General features: G+C 31.9%; 1 protein-coding gene across 1 annotated transcript in view; it reads left to right on the forward strand.

The window, feature by feature from the left end:
- LOC127701421 (uncharacterized) overlaps nucleotides 1-25710 on the forward strand; it is a 72905-nt gene extending 47195 nt beyond the window's left edge. The window contains exons 9-13 of the mRNA XM_052205289.1: nucleotides 2872-3149; nucleotides 5575-5602; nucleotides 16706-17008; nucleotides 21982-22275; nucleotides 25107-25710. Of these exons, the coding sequence (XP_052061249.1) occupies nucleotides 2872-3149; nucleotides 5575-5602; nucleotides 16706-17008; nucleotides 21982-22275; nucleotides 25107-25447 (1244 nt within the window). The 3' untranslated portion in view covers nucleotides 25448-25710. The remainder of the gene's footprint in view (nucleotides 1-2871; nucleotides 3150-5574; nucleotides 5603-16705; nucleotides 17009-21981; nucleotides 22276-25106) is intronic.
- Nucleotides 25711-25980: the final 270 nt, after the last annotated feature.

The following is a 25980-nucleotide window of genomic DNA, read 5'->3' on the forward strand; positions in this document are numbered from 1 at the left end:
ATAGGATGAACGGATCATATAAGCCCGAAGGCAAATATAATACAAGCCCAAACGAAAAAATATAAACAAGTCTAAATTGAAAACAACGTTCAAACCTATGATTGCGTTGGATAAAAACCGCAATTTTTATACGTGTGCATGCAAAACAAATTTCTTGTTAGAGGGGTCTAAATACAGCACAAACAACATTTTCCAAAGGACCAACAAAGTGAAAAAGTATATTTTTACAAAACGCATTTGACTAACAGATAGAACAACAAATGTTCGTAAACCCTGCTGACTGCCATTGGCCATTGCCAAATAAATGGATCACCGATGTAATAAATGGATCTTAATTATAAATTAAATACTAAACAGAAAACAATAAACTTGCGGAAAAGATGGTATACCGCAAACACAAAAGGTGCAAAGGTTTTTGTACACCATATCCGGATTTTGACAATTAATGTCTCTTCAGTGATGTTAGGAATCGAAACGGTATTTGGAAAGCCATACAATTTACCTCAATTTAGGATAGACTTGAATTTTGAGGAGTCAAAATAGGATGAACGGATCATATAAACCCGAATATATATATTGGTTTGATATTCAATTTTTCCAGGGGCAATATAAATTACCCACATTTCGTGTTGATCAACTTCAGAAACTACCATAATGTATAAATTGTAAGCATGCAGTATCTATATTTACAACTACACGATATTCATGCACCAATCAATTAATGAGGTATTCGACACAATATGATTTTTTTTTAAACTTCGCTAAATCATAAAAAAAAGATTTATATTGTAACTTGTGGCTGAGTATTTTTCTAATGCACTGAGTAAGGTTTTGAACGTTCTGCTTACAAGGTAAATATCTGTTTGAACACAGACATAATATTCCAACTCAGATGTCTTCCTTAACTACACGAGGCAAGCACAATACTACGAGTCCGCTGACTTTGTTTGTTTTAGATAAATAAACTTTTCTTGAATGAATTCATGACCGAAAACCTAAGTTAATGCGATAGGTAAACATTAAACAGTCATTTATGTGTCTCTTTTCTGAAGAGAAAAAAACCTTGGTTTCTTGGTTTTGTTCTTGTATAGATCGATGTTTTTATTCTCAAATGCAGAGGATTTTATGCATGAATTGCAATACTGTTGGCTCTTACGTGAATGATCATATCATTAAACATGTTAAAGCACAATGTATTCCCTAGTGTCTCCGGTAGACAAACAATTGTAAACACTTTTGATGCATCTATTGTGGTTCTTTCTTTAATATATTTTTAACCTATTATCTGTCATGTCTTGTTTTCCGGAACAAGACTCAGTGCAAATCTAGGATTTGAAAGCATTATCCCCTGGGGTTTCTTGCAGTGTAGCAATCATTTAGGAGAGCCTCTGTTGTTTGCTTGGGTCTCGTCACTGACAATCTATACCTCGTTGTGTCGAAGTCAAAGGGACCAGACCAAAGTATTCGACTCATCCGAGGTTCGACTCATCCGAAGTCGAGTGTGTCGTCATCAATTTGCTATGCATGAAATACGGTGAGATTTGTGTAACAGTGTGTTTTTTTTTCTATATGACACTGTACTATTTTGTATTCAATCTCCATATTGTTTGGTTCTTCATAATCAAACACACAAGTACAGATACAAATAATGCACAAATAAAATCAATAGTCTACACAAATATTAACAAAGGTCAGTCACTATAAATTATGAAATGACTTGCGGAACGAAATAAGTTCTGAACGGTCTCTGATGAGGTTGTCTGCTTTACATTAAATTATGAATTTATCGATCGTAATTGTCTTAATCATTTTATTCATTGTAATGAATGAGTTTTAATTCTGACGATTCATTTAATCTCAGGATTGGGTAATTTAAATTCGTTTCGTTTTTATGTCAGGTGAAATATGTTCAACACACTAACGTTCCGCTTGAACGATTAAGAAAGGTGTTAATTACCGGTCACCATTAACATGTCATTTTAACTGTTATACAAACAAGTATATATGTTTACTCAGCTTTAATCTCTTTTGAAAATGATAAGGTTACATAAGAAATACATCTGATTTGATTTGTTATCATTAGGTCTCCAGGTCTTACTTTCGAAGTTCGAGATATCAGGGTTAATTTACATTAATTTAACATCAACGGGACTATAAAATTTACTCGACTTAATCGAGTATTCGAATCAACCTAGTTCGACTCATCAGAGGTAGTCATACATTGATCAAGCGGGAATTTTACCGGTACCGAGGAATTACTTCGACTCATCCGAGTTTTCGGCACAACCGAATTCGACGCAACAATGTTTCGACTGTATTAACCCTGAAGTGAATTTCCATATCCTTTTAGTAACAATTTTGATCATTTGTATTCTATACTTTGAATTGTATATTGTGTAGGTACCTGATTGCATATTTAATATCATGATGATCTTTTATTGCACTATGGAGGTCCATGAGTGGTATAATCAAATGATGAAATATTCTGAAAATTTCATTTTTTTAAATATAACTTCATTATTACTTGTTGAGACGATGGACGGTGTCTTTTAAACTCTTGAAGAGGCCACGGATAAGTCGAGTTCTATTTAGTTATTCGAAACTCGAGTTGTCGTTGACATTCCTAATGTCAAGATATTGATTCTTGGAATAGTTAGGTGTCTGACTTTCTACGTGTCAGACCAATGGGATGTCAGACCTTTGGGTGTTCGGACTAATATCATTTGTCTTGAGAATTAATTTGCTGTACATTGTGAGCAAACACTTATAATTACAGTTCATTTTTTTCTAGACAAAGGTAATTTATTCCTCACTTTATGTCGTATGCTTTTGTATGTGTCTATTGCCTTACATTAGTGAACATATTTGCAGGTTTAGACAAAGCATGGTTGGACAGTCAACTTGATGACAAACGTCTTGGACGCCTAGCAGTTAAATTAACAAAAGAAGAAACACAGGAAATATATATGTGTTTAAAGGAAAGAGAACCAGACCAGTCATGGAAAAACCTTGAGTCAAACACAAAAGAGCAGTTTGCTCTCAAAATAAACGCTCTACATGATTGGAAGAAGAGTACACGACATGCTACATTCAACAAGCTTCAAGATAGTATGAGGAAGAAAAATATTGACCTCCACAAATTATGCCAGGTACGTTTTTATAAAGATCTGTCAAACTAAACATTTTGCATTGATTAAGAAAGCAATTCTGCGCTACCTGACTATTTGAGTCTTTGGTCCATTTTTGAATTGCTGCCAAACTGTCAAATTGTATGTTATACATTTTTAAAACTGCGTAATCGTTGATAGAAATATAAATTATTTGAACTAGAGCCTAAATATGGTCAAAATATTAAAATATTTAAAAAAGCAGTCAACCTGAAATCATCAATACAAGACAAGGAGCTATATCCAGCTGAGCAACACCCCTTAAGCGGCAGGATAATCTTTGATTTTTGCAATTAAATATTGTTTTACTATCTGAATTTTATAAGAAATCAAAACGATATTCCTTTTCAATATTCATTAATATGAATCTCTTATAATGATATTAACGTTTGTCATAACCGACATGCAGTAAGACAAGCAACTTATTGGTGCACGCACCAAATGTATTGTCTAGAAACAACTTTTTTAAGACAGGGTATGAAAAAGGTAGAATGAGTTTTGAAGGTCATGGATGCCACAAGACAATGTTTGGTTAAGACAAATTAAAGTTTGCATTTAGAAGCAAAGCAGTACGAGTTTATTCATTAATACAGAGGCTTAATTCTGAAATAGTAAGGGACCCACTACCCAAACTTGAACTCTATCTGTGTATTATATTTCAAAGCATAGTCACATTTGTTTGTTCTTTATTACATGTATTAAAGTGAGTGTGAAGACATGTTTACTACTTTATTACTATGAGCTTGGCACATACATGTACATGTCTACATAGTTATAGTGAATGAATTTGTGTCTACCTGTGTTCATTATATTATTAAGTTAAATGATGTTTTTTTGCTTTGGTTCAATGTATTGTAAAATAATTTAGAAACTACATTATCACCATAATTTAGCGACAGTTGCATAATTTGTATTTTCCTATTTAAAACTTTTTTTCAATTGCATTGTTTTAATGTATACATGTATTGAAACATCAAAATGTTAATTTTACATGAGGCACACGCTTTACATTTGTTATAAACGAGCTCTAAATCGTTAAAGATGAATAATAACAGGCTCATCGTTATCTAAGGGTATGAATGGAATTACAGGAATGGTCTAAAACGCCGCACAACATTGCTAAAATACGGTAAACATCTAAAAATAAGAATGGACGGCTATTTAAGTGTCAAATGACTGTTTTTGTAAATTATTAGCTATCAATTAGACTTTTAACGTTTCTTTAGATTTTGACCGGCATGTTTGCCAATATGAAGACAATATAACCTTTTTTTTTCTAGACTTAGTGTAAATTATTATTTACTATTTATTTGTAAACCACTGCTCGTACGTTTTTGTTAACAATTTTAATTTATTACAAAAAAAAATCACGGTATTCAAATATTCGAATATACATATTTTACAAGCCATATTCCACAGCTTTTAAAACTCGCAGTATCGCAGTAAATTGTGTACACCGTTCAAACTCATTTCATTTCATATGAAATTCTCAGTTGATTCTTGATAGGAGTAATTGCCCCTTAATGATTTTGCCTATGATGCAAAATTATAATAAGTTTTTCGTTTCTCTACTTCCTATTTAAAAACAAATTAAATACGTTTCGAAAGCGTTATGTGTTGGTGGTAGCAAAAAGCAGTCAACAACCTTGTTGACATAAATGATTACTGCTACTATATTGCAAAACTCAAACCCACGCTAACAAGTTCGAGCAGATGCATATCTGTAACTTATACTGACGAAAAGGCCATAGCAAAGAGGATTTGGCGCCAGAAAACTAGTTTAACCCCTCCACATTCCATATGTGCCGGTCCCAAGTCAGGAGCATATCATTCAGTGGTTTTTGCTTGTTGTTGTATCTGTTTTTCGTTCATTATTTTGTACATAAATCAAGCCGTTACTTTTCTCATTTGAATTATTTTACATTTGTCATTTCGGGGCCTTTTATAACTGACTATGCGGTATGGGTTTTACTTCTTGTTGAAGGTCCTACGGTGACCTATAGTTGTTAATTTCTATGTCATTTGGTCTTTTGTGAAGAGTTGTCTCCTTGCAATCGTACCTCATCTTCTTAATTTTATATAAATATACAAGTTTAACAACGATTAAAGTCAATGATGCCAATGAACACCAAAGGCTGCCAAAATTACACAAGAAACTTGATAAATTTTGTGTTATATTATCGTCCAGGTTGACATTCGTTTTATAAAACATTGCTTCTAAAATTACCCATGGCCATCGCCATAAAAAGTATCATCATTTTCAAATTATCGGATAATTTGTGCTAACAATGTAAACAAGTGTTAACAAAAAAGAAATTGTAATTATTCAAATAATGCATTAAAAAATCTATGTTTTTGTGATACTAAGAATATGTGTATACTGGCTGTTTTTCATTTTTCATTTCAGATTTTGAGAGATGTTCAAATAGACCCAGGTAAGAGATAATTTAAAGTCAGTACACACTGTAGTTTCTATGGATTTTAATTTCCGTATAGCCGCCATAGTTAAAAATAGAACATAGGGGTAAAATGCAGTTTTTGGCTTATATCTTAAAAACTGAAGTATTTCGAGCAAATCTGACGGGCTAAAAGCGCTCATTATGTCAAGATCTACCTGCAGTAAAATTTTCAGACAAGTCGGACAACCGATGTTTTGGTTATTGCCCCTGAATTGATAATTTTCAGGAAATTTTGCAGTTTTTAGTTATTATCATGAATATTATTATAGATAAAGATAAACTGTTATCATCAAAAATGTTCAGCAAAGTAAGATCTTCAAATAAGTCAAAATGACTAAAATTGTTTATTGACCCCTTAAGGAGTTATTGGCCTTTAAAGACAATTTTACAAAATTGGTTCATCATGTTTGTTAACTTTAAAAAATCTTCTCTGAAACTGCTGAACCAATTTCAACCAAACTTAAAAGGAATGATCCTTATGGTATCTAGTATAAAGATCGTGTCTTATTAACAGTTTCGTCAAAAAACACTGACTTGGCTGGAAATAGAACATAGGGGTAAAATGCAGTTTTTGGCTTATATCTCAAAAACTAAAGCATTTGTAGCAAATCTGACAGGATGTTAAAGTGTTCATTAGGTCAAGACCTACCTGTCACGAAAGTATCAGACAAGTCGGACAACTCATTTTTCGGTTATTGCACCTAATTTGATAATCTTTGGGAAATTTTCCAGTTTTTAATTATTGTCTTGAATATTATTATAGATAAAGATAAACTGTAAAAAGCAAAAATGTTCAGCAAAGTAAGATCTACAAATAAGTTTATATGGCTAAAATTATTAATTGACCCCTTAAAGAGTTCTTGGCCTTCAAAGACGATTTTACACAATTTGTTCATCGTGTTGTTAAATTTTAAAAATCTTCTTCTCTAAAACTACTGAACTAATTGCAGCCAAACTTATGCTTAATGATCCTTAGGGTATTAAGTATAAACGTTGTGTTTTATTTTGTGTTTGATTCAAAAATATTGTCATCATGGCTATAAATAGAACATAGGGTAAAATGTCGTTTTTGGCTTATATCTCAATACCATAGCATTTAGAGCAAATCTGATCAGAAGTAAAAATGTTTATAAGGTTAAGTTATACATGGCTTGAAATTTCAGACGAATCAGACGACACATATTGGGGTAATTTCCCCTAAATTGACAATTTTAAGAAAATTTGGCAGGTTTATGGTTATTATCTTGAATATTGTATAAAGGTGAACTGTGAACAGCATAAATTTTCAGCAAAGCAATATCCAGAAATAAGTCAAAAGACCAAAATTGTCATTAGACCCATTAATGAGTTATTGCCCTTTTAAATCAATTTTACAAAATTTGTTTATCATCTTTGATAATTTTCATAAATCTTCTCTGAAAATAATGAACAGAGATAGACAAACGTAGGCAGGTAATCATGGTAATGGTCAAAAATGCACGGCTGGTCAAGATTTGTCAAGATTTGTCAAGATTTGTTTGGGAGGTAATATTTAGACAAAACAGACACCCAGTACATGGGCTTATTGCCTTTGAATTGGTATATGCTTTTTGCTGTTTTTTGTAATCTTGAATTTGATTATGGATAAGGAGATACTGTATGCAGCAATTTGTTCAGCAAACCAATATCCACAAATACCTGAATATATATATATATATCTATATCTATAAGTCTAAATTGAAAACAACGTTCAAACCTATGATTACGTTGGATAAAAACCGCAATTTTTATACGTGTGCATGTAAAAAATTTCGTGATAGAGGGGTCTAAATACAGCACAAACAACAATTTCCAAAAGACCAAAAAAGAGTGAAAAATTATGTTTTAACAAAACGCATTTGACTAACAGGTCGAACAACTGATGTTCTTAAACCCTGCTGACTGCCATTGACGATTGCCAAATAAATTGATCACAAGATTTAACAAAATGGATCTTAATATTCATTTAATTCCAAACAGAAAACAATAAACTTGCGGGAAAGATGGTATACCACAAACATGAGGTGCAAAAATTTGTACACCATATCCGGATTTCGACAATTAATGTCTCTTCAGTGATGTTATGGATCGAAACGGTATTTGGAAGGCCATATAATTTACCTCAATTTAGGATAGACTCTTGAATTTTAAAGAGTCGAAATAGGATGAGCGGATCATATAAACCCGAGGGAAAGTTTAATACAAGCCCAAATGAAAAAATATAAACAAGTCTAAATTGAAAACAACGTTCAAACCTATGATTGCGTTGGATAAAAACCGCAATTTTTATACGTGTGCATGTAAAACAATTTCGTGGTAGAGGGGTCTAAATACAGCACAAACAACAATTTCCAAAAGACAAAAAAGAGTGAAAAAATATATTTTAACAAAACGCATTTAACTAATAGGTCGAACAACTGATGTTCTTAAACCCTGCTGACTGCCATTGACGATTGCCAAATAAATTGATCACAAGATTTAACAAAATGGATCTTAAAATTAATTTAATTCCAAACAGAAAACAATAAACTTGCGGGAAACATGGTATACCACAAACATGAGGTGCAAAAACTTGTACACCATATCCGGATTTCGACAATTAATGTCTCTTCAGTGATGTTATGGATCAAAACGGTATTTGGAAGGCCATATAATTTACCTCAATTTAGGATAGACTCTTGAATATTAAAGAGTCGAAAAAGGATGAACGGATCATATAAACCCGAGGGAAAGTATAATACAAGCCCAAATGAAAAAATATCAACAAGTCTAAATTGAAAACAACGTTCAAACCTATGATTGCGTTGGATAAAACCCGCAATTTTTATACGTGTGCATGTAAAACAATTTCGTGGTAGAGGGGTCTAAATACAGCACAAACAACAATTTCCAAAAGACCAAAAAGAGTGAAAAAGTATATTTTCAACAAAACGCATTTGACTAACAGGTCGAACAACTGATGTTCTTAAACCCTGCTGATTGCCATTGACGATTGCCAAATAAATTGATCACAAGATTTAACAAAATGGATCTTAATATTAAAGGGAAAATTCGCGATTTTTTACTTTTTATCTTATTTTGTTCATAATACCATAAAAAACATATTTACCAAGTTTTATCTGGATATGAACACTAATAAAGAAGGAAATTGGGAATTAATAATTTAATTTATTCCAACTTCCTGACTTATGTGACGTAGTTTAAGTCTTTTTGCATGCCGGGAGTGAATAAATCTCATTGTAAGTCTTGTTCGTTAATCATCTGATAACGCGATTTAAAGCGCATCGACGACTTTTGGTGTAGCTATTAACCAACTAATAATTAAGAAAGTAAAGTGATCAGCCGTGCAACTTTCAAAATTAAAATGTACGATTTATAATTAAAGGATTTCTGATATGATTATAGTAATAAAAGTAAATCATACAATAGAATATATTTTTCTGATTTTTTTTCCGACGGATATTTTGAACAAACATATATAACTGATATTGTTTTACAAATGCATGTTTGTATTCTCACCTGAAGGCTTTTACTTCAGTCTAGCAAACATTTCCCACTAGTACTGTGTAAATACAATGTGTATTGTACTGAGACACTTAGTGACTACCTGTTGAATGCGTGTTTAAATTCAAGGTAATTAAAAGATTAGCATTCTGTAATTCTATTCTTTTGATCTTCACTCAGTGAATTTTAGCCAACACGGTTCACCGTTACAGGTGTGAACAACATTTCGTATGAATGATAAAAACATTAATTATTTGGGGAGGAATATGGTGGTGATGGTGGCAAAATACCTGAATCGCCGTTATATACATGTATATCTTTTATATTTTGCGTAAGCTTAATTTTAAAATACATAGGTGAGTATTTTGTTGTAACATCGAAATTCTGAATTACTTTCAATTAAATAATTTTATAAATAAAAATGGCCCACGAAAACGAGCGTATAAACCAAACACTGTACTTACTTTTTCAAATTATCATGGGTATTAACCTTGAATATTTCAATGTTTAGAGAAAATTATCGCGGTTACATGATTAATATAGCTTGGTACGTCCACAGCGATCTACATTTACCTAATCGGGAATGCCCTTATTAAAATATCTAAAATCTCACAACGTATACATACTTTAGCTATTTGACCAACGATGTTTAAAAAAAATAACAGAATGAATCTAACGTCAACTTTCCTTTTTTGAATGGAGACAGACCGGCGGAATCAATTTTCAATGTGCTTTATAATATCTTGCACCTTTGCAAGACTTATCATTCATTCATAAACCCACTATATACCAGAGGCATATATGTCAGTCTTAACTGACAAGAATAAACCTAAAGCGGACAAGCAGTATATTCTTTAAGTTTCTGTGATTTAATACCAAGAAAATAAAAATCCCGAAATAAGTTTGATACTTTGATACTCAATATTTTTCCTGGAAAATATTCACATCCTCGTTTGGTCTGGAAATAAGATAAGAATTTGGTATACATAACATGTAGAAGTGTGAAAGTCATGAAACCTTGTTATATCAGAAACCATTATAAATATGAACCTGTATACGTAAGACCTCATGGGACGTCACCTAACCACATATATGTAATATACAAGTAGCTCTGTTATACCCGGAAATGTCAAGGTAAATCACTACCGATACAAAATGTACCAATGCAAAGAAAATTCTGATGATTGTGAAGCATGACCATTCATGATTTTAGAGGAGTCTTAGTCTTAGGTGGAAATTGCCGGTACGATTTAAATTCTGACTAGATTTTTTTCTCTCAATTTAAATCACTGAACTTAAAAAAAAAGAAACCTACGCCCAAGATCAGAATTCTTCATGTAAATTCATAAATACAACGTTTATTTTGTAACTTTCGATATACTTCACCTCCAACCACCGCCCCCTCCCAACCTGGGAACAGTATATCCAACATTACAATGTTTGTGTACCTGCCCAAATCAAAAAAAAAAAAAAAAAAAAAAAAGAAAAAAGAAAGAGATGAACGGTAAGTCACATCAGATTCAAATATTTATATGGTTGATTGTCGTTAACTAGAGATGTATAGTTACATGTCTCTGCGTTAACTTATAAGAATGACAGGTAAGTATATACTTGAAATAGATTTATGATGAATAATATGCAACTGCAGCACCCCTTTTTATCAAAGTGTACATGCATGTATTTTAATGACTGTCCGTTGTTTCGATTAAGAATGACAATTGTACGTGAAATTCTATAGTTACCAGATATGCGACTTTTCATATTTACATTTTCTCTTATATTACTCTCATTTAATATTTTATGCATACGTGCAATATTAGGAATGGTTTATCCCCCCTCCCTTTTAAGCTAACTAAATAAATTAATCAACCCTCTAGCTGACCAGACGTTAATACATCTACTATCAGTCTATTCGGAGTGAAGTTTCTTTATTTCTTCAAATAAGCTTTTTGGGGATCATTAGTGTACGTCCAGTGGCATATATATTACATGCAAGTCGGAACAGGAAAATTGACATGAGGTACTACCGGTATAATAGAACCATGTTCACATTATTACATTATTATACATAATACACAACCATTGAGATGATGACGACTTTCTTAAACTGTTCAAAATAATCTCATTGAAATAAAAATCTGTGATTTTACTATGTGCATAACATCGATGAACCAAAGCAAGTTAGATATCGACCTGTTTTTAAATCAGATTGGTTTTGGATGTTTCTCTCGTATATTCAATATACATGTATATATACTAAATTGTTACTATCTATAGTTCCGTAACCTTCTATCTAGGCGTATAATCCAATGATCGACAAGTCCGTACATTTTGTTAAATCAATATGTGTACGTTTCAAAATGTCCATTATTATTGACAACAAGTAATTACTTACATTTTCCCCAATTTACGTTTGGAAAATATGTAAATATATTTTTATTTTATCAAATCTTTTTTTGGAATTATTTAGATTTTCATAAATATTCTTTACACCATAAATGTTATTTATAAATAAGCGTATGATTTTAGTCATATATATAATGGCTATTATATCTATGGTTTAGTAAAGACTAGCATATCACTATCGGACACGCAAGACAAAGATGTATATTCACCTGATAGTTTCAAAATGGAAAGTTACAAGTTATCGGCCGTGTACACTTCTCAATACCCTCAGAGGTGAAGTGATGCGAACTTGCTTTATGTAATCGTGTAATAAGAGTTTTAAAGCCCGACAGGAAATCGCTTGAATACCTGGACGTGTCAACTCACAATACCTCTGGGAACAATTCCTTTAGCCATGCTGGTGATCAGATAAGGGAAGGTCCGAATTTATTTAAATAAGATTATTACATAAATGAATTATGAACACACTAGATTTTCGAAAACATTTTTACACGGAACACTTAATTTATCACTTTGAACTTTTAAACTAAGTTCCATTAAAATTTCTTGTTTCAAAAACTTAGTAAAAAAAACAGTTTTAAAACGACAGACCATAGTACTAGTTATTAAAAAAAAATTATATATAATTACATTTTCCGTATCAAGTTAGTTAGGAAAGGTTGCATGCACAACCATGTCTATTATAATCTTTTTTTGTGACCCGGGAAAATGTTTAGGCTTTCCTTGTCGGGTAAAACAACCGTACGCTTGACAAGATATTGACATTCAATTACGGCTACGTTAGGTTACTGCTTGCTTTGGTCCTTTGTGGTTTATAGATATATTGTGGTTTCTATTCAGGGATGATGTCAAAATGGCCGCACGCGGAGAAGTGATACTCTAAATTTAAAATCGATGGTGATCTCTTATCTAGCAGAATTAAACTTTAATATTTATGAACTTGTGGTTTTTTATACATAATCAACATAATATCAATTTTTCATTTTTTTGCGAAGTATCCCTTTAATTTAATTCCAAACAGAAAACAATAAACTTGCGGGAAAGATGGTATACCACAAACATGAGGTGCAAAAGTTTGTACACCATATCCGGATTTCGACAATTAATGTCTCTTCAGTGATGTTAGGGATCGAAACGGTATTTGGAAGGCCATATAATTTACCTCAATTTAGGATAGACTCTTGAATTTTAAAGAGTCGAAATAGGATGAACGGATCATATAAACCCGAGGGAAAATATAATACAAGCCCAAATGAAAAAAATATAAACAAGTCTAAAATGAAAACAACGTTCAAACCTATGATTGCGTTGGATAAAAACCGCAATTTTTATACGTGTGCATGTAAAACAATTTCGTGGTAGAGGGGTCTAAATACAGCACAAACAACATTTTCCAAAAGACCAAAAAGAGTGAAAAAGTATATTTTAACAAAACGCATTTGACTAACAGGTCGAACAACTGATGTTCTTAAACCCTGCTGACTGCCATTGACGATTGCCAAATAAATTGATCACAAGATTTAACAAAATGGATATATATATATATATTAGCTCACCTGGCCCAATGGACAAAGTAAACTTTTCTCATCACTTGGCGTCCGTCGTCCGTCGTCGTCGTCGTCCGTTAACTTTTAAAAAAATCTTCTCCTCTGAAACTACTGGGCCAAATTTAACCAAACTTGACCACAATCATTATTGGGGTATCTAGTTTGAAAATAAATACGTCCGATGATCCCGCTTGCCAACCAACATGGCCGCCTTGGCTAAAAATAGAACATAGTGTAAAAATGCAAGTTTTGTCTATTATTTTGAAAACCGTTATGAATAGAGAAAATCTGACGTGAGCAAAAATTTTCAGAATGTTGAGTTCTACCATATATGTCAAAATTGTCAGACGACTTCTTATAGGAGTTATTGCCCATAAATGACAAATTTTTACATTTTTTTTTCATTTTTGCCTATTATCTTCAAAACTATAATAGATACAGAGAAACATGAAATTGCAAAAATGATCAGCAAGACAAGTTCTACAAATAAGTTCAATTGTCGAAATTGTCAGTCGATTCCTTATTAGAGTTATTGTCCTTTGATGATGATGTTTACCAATTTTTTGCGATTTTGCCTTAAATCTTATAAACTATAATAGATAGATAGAAAATTAGATAAGCAGCAAAAATGATCAGCAAGACAAGATCTACAATAAAGACAATATAGAGGAAATCGTCTGACGTCTCCTTTGCGTTATTGCCCTTTAATGACGATTTTTATCATTTTATTTTTTTTTTGGAGGGGGGAGGGGGTTTACCTTACATGATAAAAATTATTATAGATAAGTAGATACTTTAGACCAAGGTGAGCGACACAGCATCTTTAGAGCCTCTAGTTCTTTCTTCCTATGCAAAAAGTGTAATGCTTTCTAGCCCAGCTTAGACGACAGCATCATTTGTTTTAAATATGTTTATATCTGATCTCTACTTTACCCAGGTTAACCAATAATATTTTTACTGAGACTGCTTGAGATGAACGTTTGTCTGGTAGTGGCATCTCGTTTGTTAAGAGACATAGTTCCCAAAAGTGTTATTTAATAAATGAACAAGAGTCATTCATTTCTTCACTATTTGTTTATTCAAAGCAGTTGTTGGTTACCATGTTTTCAAGTACTGAAAGATAAAATTACGAGAGATTTATAAGATACTACAGATGAAAGGTCAATTGTAACTTAGTGTTTGAACTGTTCAAACAACTTCCTGTCAAGGATTAATATGTCTTTGACTTCATTTCCATGATTCACTAATTAACATTACTGTTTTGGATATGTAAGTATATTAAAGGCTACAGATAACATTCCTTCAAATTGCATACTGTAAACTTACTAATTTTCTCGGATACTTTATTTTGTGCTTAGTCCTTTCAAGCATGCTTCGCGGCGATTTTATTTTGCGATTTTCAAATTAACTCGGTGTAGTTAAATAAGGAAAGATCCAAGTTGTACATATTCCGACGATTTAAAGTCGCGTAATTTTCAACTCGCTATAGTTGCGAAAATTAGTTGGTTTACAGTATATGTTATCATTTTAGGTTGGAAATATATGTCTGAAAAGCTTAACTTGAGCCAGACCTAATGTATATTTTGACTTATTTAAATAGAGTATTCAATAAAAGAGGTTAATCCTTTTCGGTTCATATTTGTTCATTGTAGCAGTTTAACTGTGTTTAACGTTTTGAATTATTGTAAATATCTATCTTATAGAATGAATTGCAATGGATTGATTTTGTGGCCTTTTTTATTATTTTGAATATTTTTTGCTTTGGTCAGTTTCTCAATTACTACCGATAACATACATACTGTAAACCAACTAACTTTTATGAGAAATGTATGCATATACATGAGGTGAATACATCAACAAAATCAGGAATATGATTTAGAAAGGAATACAAGATAGCTTGCAGTAGTCTATTCATTTTTTGGTCTAGAATTATTGAGCAGTGTACATATGAATAGCGCATACACCTTATAATAAAATTTAGAATTGAAATGGGGAATGTGTCAAGGAGACAACAACCTCATCAAAGAGCAGAAAACAGCCCAAGGCCACCAATGGGTCTCCACAACAGCGAGAAAATCCCGCACCCGGAGGCGGGCTTCGGCTGGCCCCTAAACAAAAATGTGTACTAGTTCAGCGAAAATGGACGGCACACTAGACTCCAAAACATATAAATGAACTAAAGTTAAAAAAAAACATACAAGAATAACAAAGGCAAGATAATCCTGACTTGGGACAGGCGCAAAAATGTGGCGGGATTAAACATGTTTTGTGAGATCTCAATCCTCCCCTATACCTCTAGCCAATGTAGAATAAACAAACACACAGCAATACGCACAGTAAAACGAAGTTTTAAAGAAGTCCGAGTCCGATTTCAGAATAGGTAACAAATGAAACTCAGCAAAATGACAATTATACATAAATTAACAAAGGACTACTTGCAGTTACTGACATGCCAGCTCCAGACCACTATTAAACTGATTGAAAGATTATGTATTCATCATTTGAAAATTAAGCACAATCCCTCCCGTTATGGGTTTAGTATCAAACCATCATCAAATATATGAGAAGAACATAACCCGAATCATGCCAACAACTGGTTTTAGAATAAATGTGTTTATTTCCGATGCAAAGACACTATGAGTGAATCAATATTAATACCAAATATGCCATCTTTAATGACCTGACAACCTATCGTAATTATATGCCTTCTGAATTAGTCTGTTTAAAGGTTTGGTTAGCTTTTGAGGTGAATGCCGACATGTTTGTGCTTTTTATAGAATATTACCATAACAGATTGGATACAAAATACCTGAACGTATAACATGTCTGGATGTTGATTTATATTTACGAATGATGTCCTTGTACCGATGATAAAATTTAGTAAATGTGTTGACTACATAGTGATATCGAAAACCCTGGTGTTATAATTTTTCAGTAATATAGATATTTCTTTCGTTAAAATCAAATACGTTGTTACATACACGAGCAAATCCAACAAGTTAAGATATATAAACACCATAAGATAGTGACAAGGGAACGTCACCATCTAGAAATGGATAATTAACAATAGGAAATGAAAAATCATCTCTTTTATCGTAAATTTTGGTATTAAGATTTCCGTTAAAGATATAGATATCACGATCCAGGAAAGGGCAGTGTTCATTGTTAGTATTAGCCTTATCTAAAGTCAGTTAAGCAGGATCAATCTCTTTAGTGTACATACTAAAGTCGTCATTATTGAGAGCCAATATATAATCCAAATATCTAAAAGTGTTATTAAATTTTTGTATCAGATGTTATTTCGATGGGTCTTTGCTGGTTGTAGTCATAAATTGTAACTCATTACAATACAGAAACAGGTCCACAATAAGTGGTGCACAGTTAATTCCCATGCTTATCTTGTAGAAACAACATGTAAACCGTGTTGTATGCAATACTCTCTGAAGTGTGACATAGGGATAAACTTGTTGTGGCTATTTTTTTAAGTTGGTTCGGTTGTTGAAATAGATTAATACATTAAACAATTAAGAAAAACAATATATTTAATGTTTTGATGCGTCAAAAAAAAAAACTATTGTGATATTTATGTACTGTTTGATTTTAGATCTACCAACGGACAAGTTGAAACTAAGACCGTCTAGTTCTGATATAGAAATACTACCTGATCATATTGGTAAAGAAACCTTCCAGCTTGGAATAGAACTTGGACTATCTGTTGTTGAGATGCATCAGATACAATCGAACCATGTTACAAATCTTCGTAGCCAAACAGAGAATGTCCTTGACAAATGGTTGAAACATCATCAAGCTACAAATGAAGTTTTAGTCAAAACTCTATTTCGCCTTGATTTGTCTGGTGTTTTAGGACATTTAACATATGAAGTAGGAGTAAAGGAGCGACTTGAAGGTATATACGATGTCTCATTTTACATAGATGAATATAGATTAATTTGTAAGCATGGGTTATGCATTGTAATTATTCTTTGACTAATTTTTTTTCGGAGCATACAGACACTTTTATAGCTCACGTGGCTATTATCTTAAAACAATAAAGAACATTTAAATAACGATCAGCAAGAAAGGGTTTACAAACTTTCAGCTGAATCCTTATAGGAGTGTTTGACTTTATATTACGATCTTCCCCAATGTTACTTTTATCATGTTAATGGCTAGTATTTTGAATTAAAATGAAGATTGCGAGAAAATTTAATTTGTAAAAGTGATCAGCAAAACTGTAAACAAATAACAAGCAAGGCAGAAATGGTAAAAATCTTCCTTGAAGGAATTGTTTCCCTTTAGTAAAAGTATATCCCTTTTTGATTTTTGGTAAAAACTAAATGTTCAGAGAGAAACTGAAAACAGTAACAAATACTTGCAAAAAGACCTTCTTATAATTCAAACGACTGCAATCATCAGTCGCTTCATTATAGGAGTAATAACCCTGTAATAATGAACAATAGATATAAAAAGATGTGGTACAAGTGCCAATGAGACAACTCTCCATCCAAGTCACAATTTGTAAAAGTAAACCATTATAGGTTAAAGTACGGCCTTCAACACGGAGCCTTGGCTCACACCGAACAGCAAGCTATAAAGGGCCCCATAAATGACAAGTGTAAAACCATTCAAACAGGAAAACCAACGGTCTAATCTATATAAAAAACGAGAAACAATTATGAACCACATCAACAAACGACAACCACTGAACATCATGTTCATGACTGAGGACAGGTGCAAACAAATGCAGCGGGTTTAAAGGTTTTAATAGGCGACAACCTTCACCCTACCTGAAACAATAGTGTATCATCACGACATAGAAAGACACACTATAAAATATCAATTAAAATGGCTTAACTCAATCAAAAAACATATTAACAAAAACCAGTGAACATACAATAAACGAATAAATTTGATCTATGACACAATGTAAATACAAAATTAATAAAACAAGGGGATTAGATGTACAACAATATCAGAAAGACAACCATAACCTTGGACAAAATGCCGCCAAATAAAATAAAGTACAGAGACTAAAATCAACTAAAACACATCCGAGGGATTTAGTGTTTTAACGTCATGGAGAGTCAAAAAAGAAATGCCTACAATTTCGTGTTATGGGGAAACTATGATCAATGGAACACGACTCTTTGCGTCACAAATGATCAACAAAATAAGATCCACTTATAGATATGTTATATCTAATATCACTGTAGTCGTCAGACATTCCATATAGGAATAAGGGCCTTTCAATGTTGATTTTTATCCAACTTACCCCTTTTTTTGGTGAAAACAAAAGTAGAGTGAGAAACAACTGCAAATAGCAAAAATGATCTACATATAAGTTAAACGACCGAAACCGTTAGTCGACCTCTTGTAGTAGTTATTGGCCTTAATGAAAATTATGTTTGCAGTTATCAGTCAATGCTGTATATACCAATGGACAAAACAAGCATTACACCATTTAAACTATTTTTAAGTCCTGTCGTAGTTTAGAATAACTTCATTTATTATACTTCATGTCAAAATGTCAGATTTTGCTTGGTTAATACGAGGGAAACAATTTACTCTATCCTATGGTAAATACTATATTACCCTTCACGGAGACGCTTGATCAAGTGTCATAGTTTTGTACAAGACGTCATAGTTTTTACTTTGAATTTGAAATTTAAAAGACAGTAATAACAGAACATTCAGTATGATAAATTAAATAACACATATCTGAGTGGATGATAGATCAGATTGTTACCCCTCGAAAAGACATTGTATCTTTGACACATTCCCCATTTCCATTCTCAATTTTATTGTCAACCTTGGCTTCGCCTCAGTTGACAATGTTTTCTCGGGGTAACAATCTGCTCTATCACCCTCTCAGCTATGTGTTATTTATATAATGTTACATTCTAATATCATGTACAACACCATACATGTATGTCGAAAACAAATATCTTCACTTTCCGTTTTGATGTCATATAAAATATTGAAGGTTATATCCAAAGCTGGTGATATAAGAATGAGAAGACGGGGTATAACTACCAATGAGACAAAATCTTCTAGAGATTAAAGTTTGAAAATGTGAATAACTATAGATTAAATATACAGATTTCAACTAACAAAAGCCATACCGCATTGTTAGCAGAAAAAGGTAGCTGAAGAACAAATTATGAAATACATATTCAAAAATAAAACAAACAGCCTGGTTTTTCAGCGCTAGTTAACCACCCCATCTACCTCCCACACCCAATACCCCCTACCCACCTTGTTTTTCCTTTTTTGACTTCTGGCTGAAGCTTCGTATTTTATTTGGCCTTTTTACCTTTTTTGAATCGAGCGTCAATGATGAGTCTTTTGTAGACGAAACACCAGTCTTATCATCAGCAAGACAGATTTACATATAAGTGGACAAAATCGCCAGTCAACTCTTATAATTTAAGAAGTTATGTTTCCTTCAGTGAAAATGTTTATCAAATTTGTCAAAGTTTTCGTGGAAATTTAATAGATTAAACAGAGCAAAACTGAAAACAACAAAATTACACCCCACACTAAGAAAATTTAGATAACGATTTACAAATAAGTCAATCTGATTAAAATTTTAATTGAATGTCATTTATTGTCCCTTAATCACCGTTTCAACCATTTTGTATTTTGTTTTCATTGTTACCATTTAAATTGAAACCACAATCACGTTAATCGATAGACAAACCTCATTGATTTTGGAAAATGAAGTACAATGTAAATAATAATATGGTATACAACATGTATGAAAAACAGGACGACAATTAACGAACGAACACAATATAGAATAAAAAGATGTGGTATGATTGCCATTGAGTCTCTCCACCAGAGACCAAATTACACAGAAGTTATCAACTATTGGTCACTGGACAGCTTTCAACAATAAGCAAAACCCATTAGGCATTGTCAGCCATAAAAGACCCCCAAAAAAAAAAGTTTAACAATTCAATCTAGAAAACAAGTATATCTATGCCACTTCTAAAACCTAAGCATTTCAATAGTTTGATAAGAATCATATAAAACAATATTTGAGTGATTATAATGCACGTTTCTTTACAGTTATTAAAAAGGAATAATCAACAACTAAAAGTTAGGATATTGTTAATATATCGAAAATTTTGACGGATTACTGACTTTCGGATTTTAGTGTCAAAATTTACCGATCATGACCTTGATAAACAACCAGCACAACATCATAGAGCACGTTAATAATCAGTGGAATCATAGGGCGATGTGTATTCCTTTTTTTCATACGTTCCCATTTGTTAATCGAAAATTTGTCTTAACAGTTTTAAATTATTTGGTGTACTAATTGCTTTCGTTCTGAATCGGTAAGTATTATTTTCTTTCAATATCTGTTTACTTTTCTTTCATCATTGTTTTTCCTTCTCCCTTTGCACTTATGTTGTGTGATTGCCGAATTTATTTCGAAAGTTTCCATGGTTAAGGTTACTTCATACGGAAATGCAGTCGACAAATCAAAGTATGTAAAGACAATCATTTGGTATAACCTTATTTTGGAAGACAACTTAGTCATCCAAGTATATACAACACATTGATCTTGCTGGTTTAATTTGAAGAATCATATGACTGAAACCAACATTTAGAAAAGCACAAACACACTTAACTAAATTTATAAACTTCCATCCACCTTGAACCGTGAATAAACAATCACTTATTAAACAATTCAAAAATATATGTAATTCATCATTCTTGAAATCGCAAATCATCCCCTTTTTCTAGTTATTGCGTTTGAAAGACTTTTCCAAATGATTAGTAATATAGAATATACAAAAAATGCAACACGATTGTGCCTAAGGGAGTAATTGTCCTTTAAGGACAACCTTTTTTTAATTATGTAATGTGTTTGCCAATCATCTTGAAAACAGTAACAGACGACTAAACACCATAAAATCAAAAATGATCATCAATACAAGATCAGCACGGAATGTGGATCTACATATTTGCAAAATAGTGGATTGGAATAAGGGTGAAAAAAGATATTAAAATAGCATGTTTTACCAGGTTTACAATTTTCCCGAGATAATGGTTTTTAATCATACAATGTTTTCATTGAATCAACATATATATGGCAAGGGAGAAATTTTAGTTTTAAAGGAATGTTTATAACATATACCTATTATATTGTATAGCAAGAAAACGAATATGGTTACTCCAATTTTTCTTCTTTTTTTTCAAAAGTTATACTGTAAGAGCTATATTATCGTGTTTCATTCTAAAATCATATCGTGTAGTATTCTTTCTATTCATACAAAAGTGTATCTTAATGTATAATTCGTGCAAGCTCATAAATTAGGCAAAACTGTACACATGAAAAAAACTCATATATATTTCTTTAAATAGGACAATCTATACTACATTTTGGCAAATTATGAAACATTGTATCATTTTTTAACGTAAACACGCCATCTACCTTAAAGGGAACAAAACACAGTAATATGCAATGTTTTATTGTAAATAATCTGTTTTCAATATTGTCTAATGCTGCATAGTGTTCATAACGAAACCTATAATTTAATTTCCTCTAAAAAATCTTCCATCAGACTTGAAAAAAAAAACTACAAATGTATGGTTAAGCACACTTGACATCACAACAAATAGGCAATATTTAGGGGATTTCAGTAGAGCTCTGCTGACGCGTGTTCTTCATATATGCTAGTAAATAGTATGCAACTATCAAATTGACAGCTTAAGTTTGAACGGCGAAGTTTAGATTATAAGATAGTGCATACATGACTGTCTGTTGTATTTACATTTACGTGAAGTATGTTCAGGGTTGTCTTCATCAAGAAAAAAAAACAATAATTAATCAGATTCTTAAAAATATTTTATTTTATACAAATATAGATAGAATCAGAAGCAATATTGACGAAATCCTAGAGAATATTCCCATTAGCGACATTTTAGATCATATGATGACATACATAGTGATATCAGCAGACGACAGACGACGCATTGAAGAACCTGCTGGACAAGATGATCAGAAAAAGGCATTGCTTGAAATAGTGATGAAAAGAAGGGAGCGTGCTTATGTTGTTTTTGTAGAAGCATTAAAAGATAACGCCGATCTTGCAAACAAAATGAAACATGATCTAGAGGATCAGAGCCTAATTTCAAAATTGGCGCTTGTCGAATACAAAGGTAAGATATCTATACATTTGTGTATTCATAGTTAAAATTTTAATTTAAAAAAACACAGATATAGTCATTCTGTATTAATTATTTTCAAGGAAAAATATTTATAATTGGTAACTTGTTTTCAACACATGTTTCTTCCACCAAACTTTATAAGCTTAAGAGGCATCAATGAGCTTTTGGAATAATTTGGGATCAATATACCGTTTAATTAGTCATCGCTGTTTTTCTTTAGTTACAATATGTGTCTATTAAACAAGCACAAACTCATGTTATAAACACATGTCAACCTTTTATGGTTGTGTTGAACTACAAATGTGGTGTTTCTGTGTTTTTGAATTGCTGTCTGATTGCTGATACGATCACATCATACACCTCATTTTGATCTGTTCACATGAGCATAAAGACAAGAGTTTATTTATTCCAGCACTTTAAGTTCGTCATCTGTTTTTAAAACCATTGTGATAATTGAAACAAACGTTTTTTTAGCAAAACCACCTGTCGAGAACATGAATACCAAGTAAAATACTCGAAAATTATATGATATCCACTTTATGAATATAGATTCATTACATCTGGAATATGATCACATCACATCACATCATACACCTCATTTTGATCTGTTCACATGAGCATAAAGACAAGAGTTTATTTATTCCAGCACTTTAAGTTCGTCATCTGTTTTTAAAACCATTGTGATAATTGAAACAAACGTTTTTTTAGCAAAACCACCTGTCGAGAACATGAATACCAAGTAAAATACTCGAAAATTATATGATATCCACTTTATGAATATAGATTCATTACATCTGGAATATCAATATTTTTACTCCTGAATGTATTGCTTATTTTTCTTTAACACATCATATCAACATGGGGATGACTGTTACAATTCTTAACTCATTTGTTGTATTGTAATGGCCTGATAGAAATAGTGTAGCAATCGAATATTCTTGTGTACATTGATCGCGATGAACATACTGGTTCTTATACAATGTAGCTGCTTCAAATTAATCTTACCTTCAATTATATTTTACAGTGTATTAATCACTTAGGTAACAAACCTTTAAAATGATAATATGGTTGTACATTTCTTTTAGACATTTCATATGAGTCATTGCAATAAATTGTTCAATCAAAAATACTTTTGAAATTTTCCATTTATTATTTTGAATCGCCCTATAGTGGAAACAAAACAGATGCAGTAATATAAGAATGAAACATAATGATCCCTGTAAAAGAGAGGCTGAAGATACCAAAGGGACATTCAAACTCCTAAGCAGAAAATAAACTGACAACGCCATGGCTAAAAAAGAAAAAGATCAACAGACATACAACAGTACACAAAACACAACATATAAAACTAGAGTAAACAATTGAGGTTGATGACTCCTTCCACCATCAAACATGGCTGCCATCATTTTAAAACCAAAGCAATCAAATGTATAAAAACAACGTAAACGGAAAATGCTACAAATCTTTAGATACATGATAACTATTTGGCTCAAGTTTATATTTCAAATATAAAACTTTAAAATAGTCCAACGTTGAATTTAATAAATAATGCCAAGGCCAAATTGAAAATAGATCAGACATTTTACATCTTTTTTATAAACAACTGTTGATGAACACAATGGTCATAAATCATAGATGGGACCATTACCCAAAAAGTTGAGTTAAGACATTCATTTTTTTTTCTGAAATAATCATTATTCATCGCGTACTTATACCATGTATACTATTTAACGAACATAATAATTGATGACCGCCGTTTGGAATTTTATGTGATTTCGAAAAGCCAGATTGCATCAAATGCTGTTTTTTTACGGTCAATTCAATTGATTTGATCAGAGTCTTTTTTATTTACCATAACAAAGCATCGAAATAAAGCAAGAACATAACACGCAAGACACAAAGTTCCGATCTGAGTGTACCTGCAGTTACTGAACGCTAGATCAAAGCCTATAATAACTGATTAAACAAATCATGTATCCAAGACAAAATACCGATCAGTACACATCCAATGGATTTAAAGGAAAGACGTCAACAGTCTTAGAAAACTAGATATTGTGCAATGCATATTTGTGTTATTCGGCACCTGTTAGAGCTAACTATGAGGTATCGGATTATCAAAATGCTGAAGGCTTTACGATGACCATGTATTGTTTATGTTGTTCTTTTTTCGACGCTGGATATTTGTCTAATTTGCATTCAAACCACATCTTCTTATTTTCTATAACTATTAGTTCTTGATATTTTGTTCAGAATGAATGGATATATTAAAGGCTGCCTATATTTCCTTCGAATAAAATATAAATTATATGGAATGCATTCTGGTAAGTGTGTTGATGGAAATAACTCAATGATCTTCAGTGCATTTCTTCTAGTCAACTTTCAAGTCAATTTTCTTCCATAAAAAGTATGAATAGAACTAATTCAAATGTCATGATTTTACCCACCAGTTTTTTAAAACACAATTAAACATGCGAAGGCTTCATTTATATGAAGAACTTGTATGTTTTTTGCAGGTGTAGTTACAAAAAATTATACAAAACATTATTGTTTGTTGCTAATAAAATAAAGTTTGATAATTATCGTATCATGCGCGTATTACTATATTTATATATTCATTTTTGTGAACTGATTTTGCTGTCAACAAATATGTGTCTTTCCAAAGTAGGATCATATAGTCTAGTGGTTATATAAAATGCTGTTTCACAAATTTATATGATATTGTATCAATATTCTAATGATTTTCTGAACACCACAAAGTGTTTATGAATTTTTCAGATAGTATTTTGTATAAATGCATACTTAATAGTTAGATATATTTGTAGGATTATCAGTGTGTACTGATCAACCATACAAGGTTCGTCTACAAAAGAATTATTCAGAAATCATCTGTAATATAAAACATGAGAACATAGTAGATCATTTGATAACAAGTGATGTGTTGTCGGTTGATGAAAAGGAAAAGATAGAAAAGGGTCTTTCACAAAAGGAAAAGAACAGACAAATAATTGACTTGCTTTTGCATAAAAGTGAAAAGGGATATACTGAATTTCTCCAAGCTCTACAAGACGACCCTTCATATAACGAACTGGCAGATCAGATAGACAAAACAGACATAACAGACGGAGATATGTCAGCATTCCAGAGTTGTAACCCATCCACATGAAAAGACTAGTTTAATCAACATAGCTTACGCGGTTGGTTATATAAATAGAAGATACATTTGTACAGATCCATAATTGTAGACTAATTTTCTTGTACAGTAGTATTTATCGATATTTTTCGTTTTTATCTGTAAAATAGTTGTCTTTGATCTGTAGTTATTTACTGAAAAAAATGTATTCTCATAGTTTTAACATTAATGTTAATATTTAAATACACTAACATTTTTATGACATATAGCTTTAATTAGCTTAATAAAGAATTGCATCAATGTTAGAAACATTATTACCACTTCAGTGTAGTGCGAAGGTCTTGAAACAGTGATACTTTCTTGTCATGATCAATCCTTAAAATCCCATGAACGGATTGTATTTAGGGATCTATAATTCAGATTTTAAAAGTATAACTTTATATTTTATTTTTATTTTATTCTATTTATTTAAATAGGACCTTTTCACATGCTAAAATTCACTGCATATTACTCGTGCATGCACACGTCGTCCTCTTGTGAACAAGTACAAGATTAGATGCATAATC

The sequence above is a fragment of the Mytilus californianus genome, unplaced genomic scaffold (genome assembly GCF_021869535.1).
Source record: "Mytilus californianus isolate M0D057914Y unplaced genomic scaffold, xbMytCali1.0.p SCAF_5, whole genome shotgun sequence".
Classification (NCBI taxonomy): domain Eukaryota; kingdom Metazoa; phylum Mollusca; class Bivalvia; order Mytilida; family Mytilidae; genus Mytilus; species Mytilus californianus.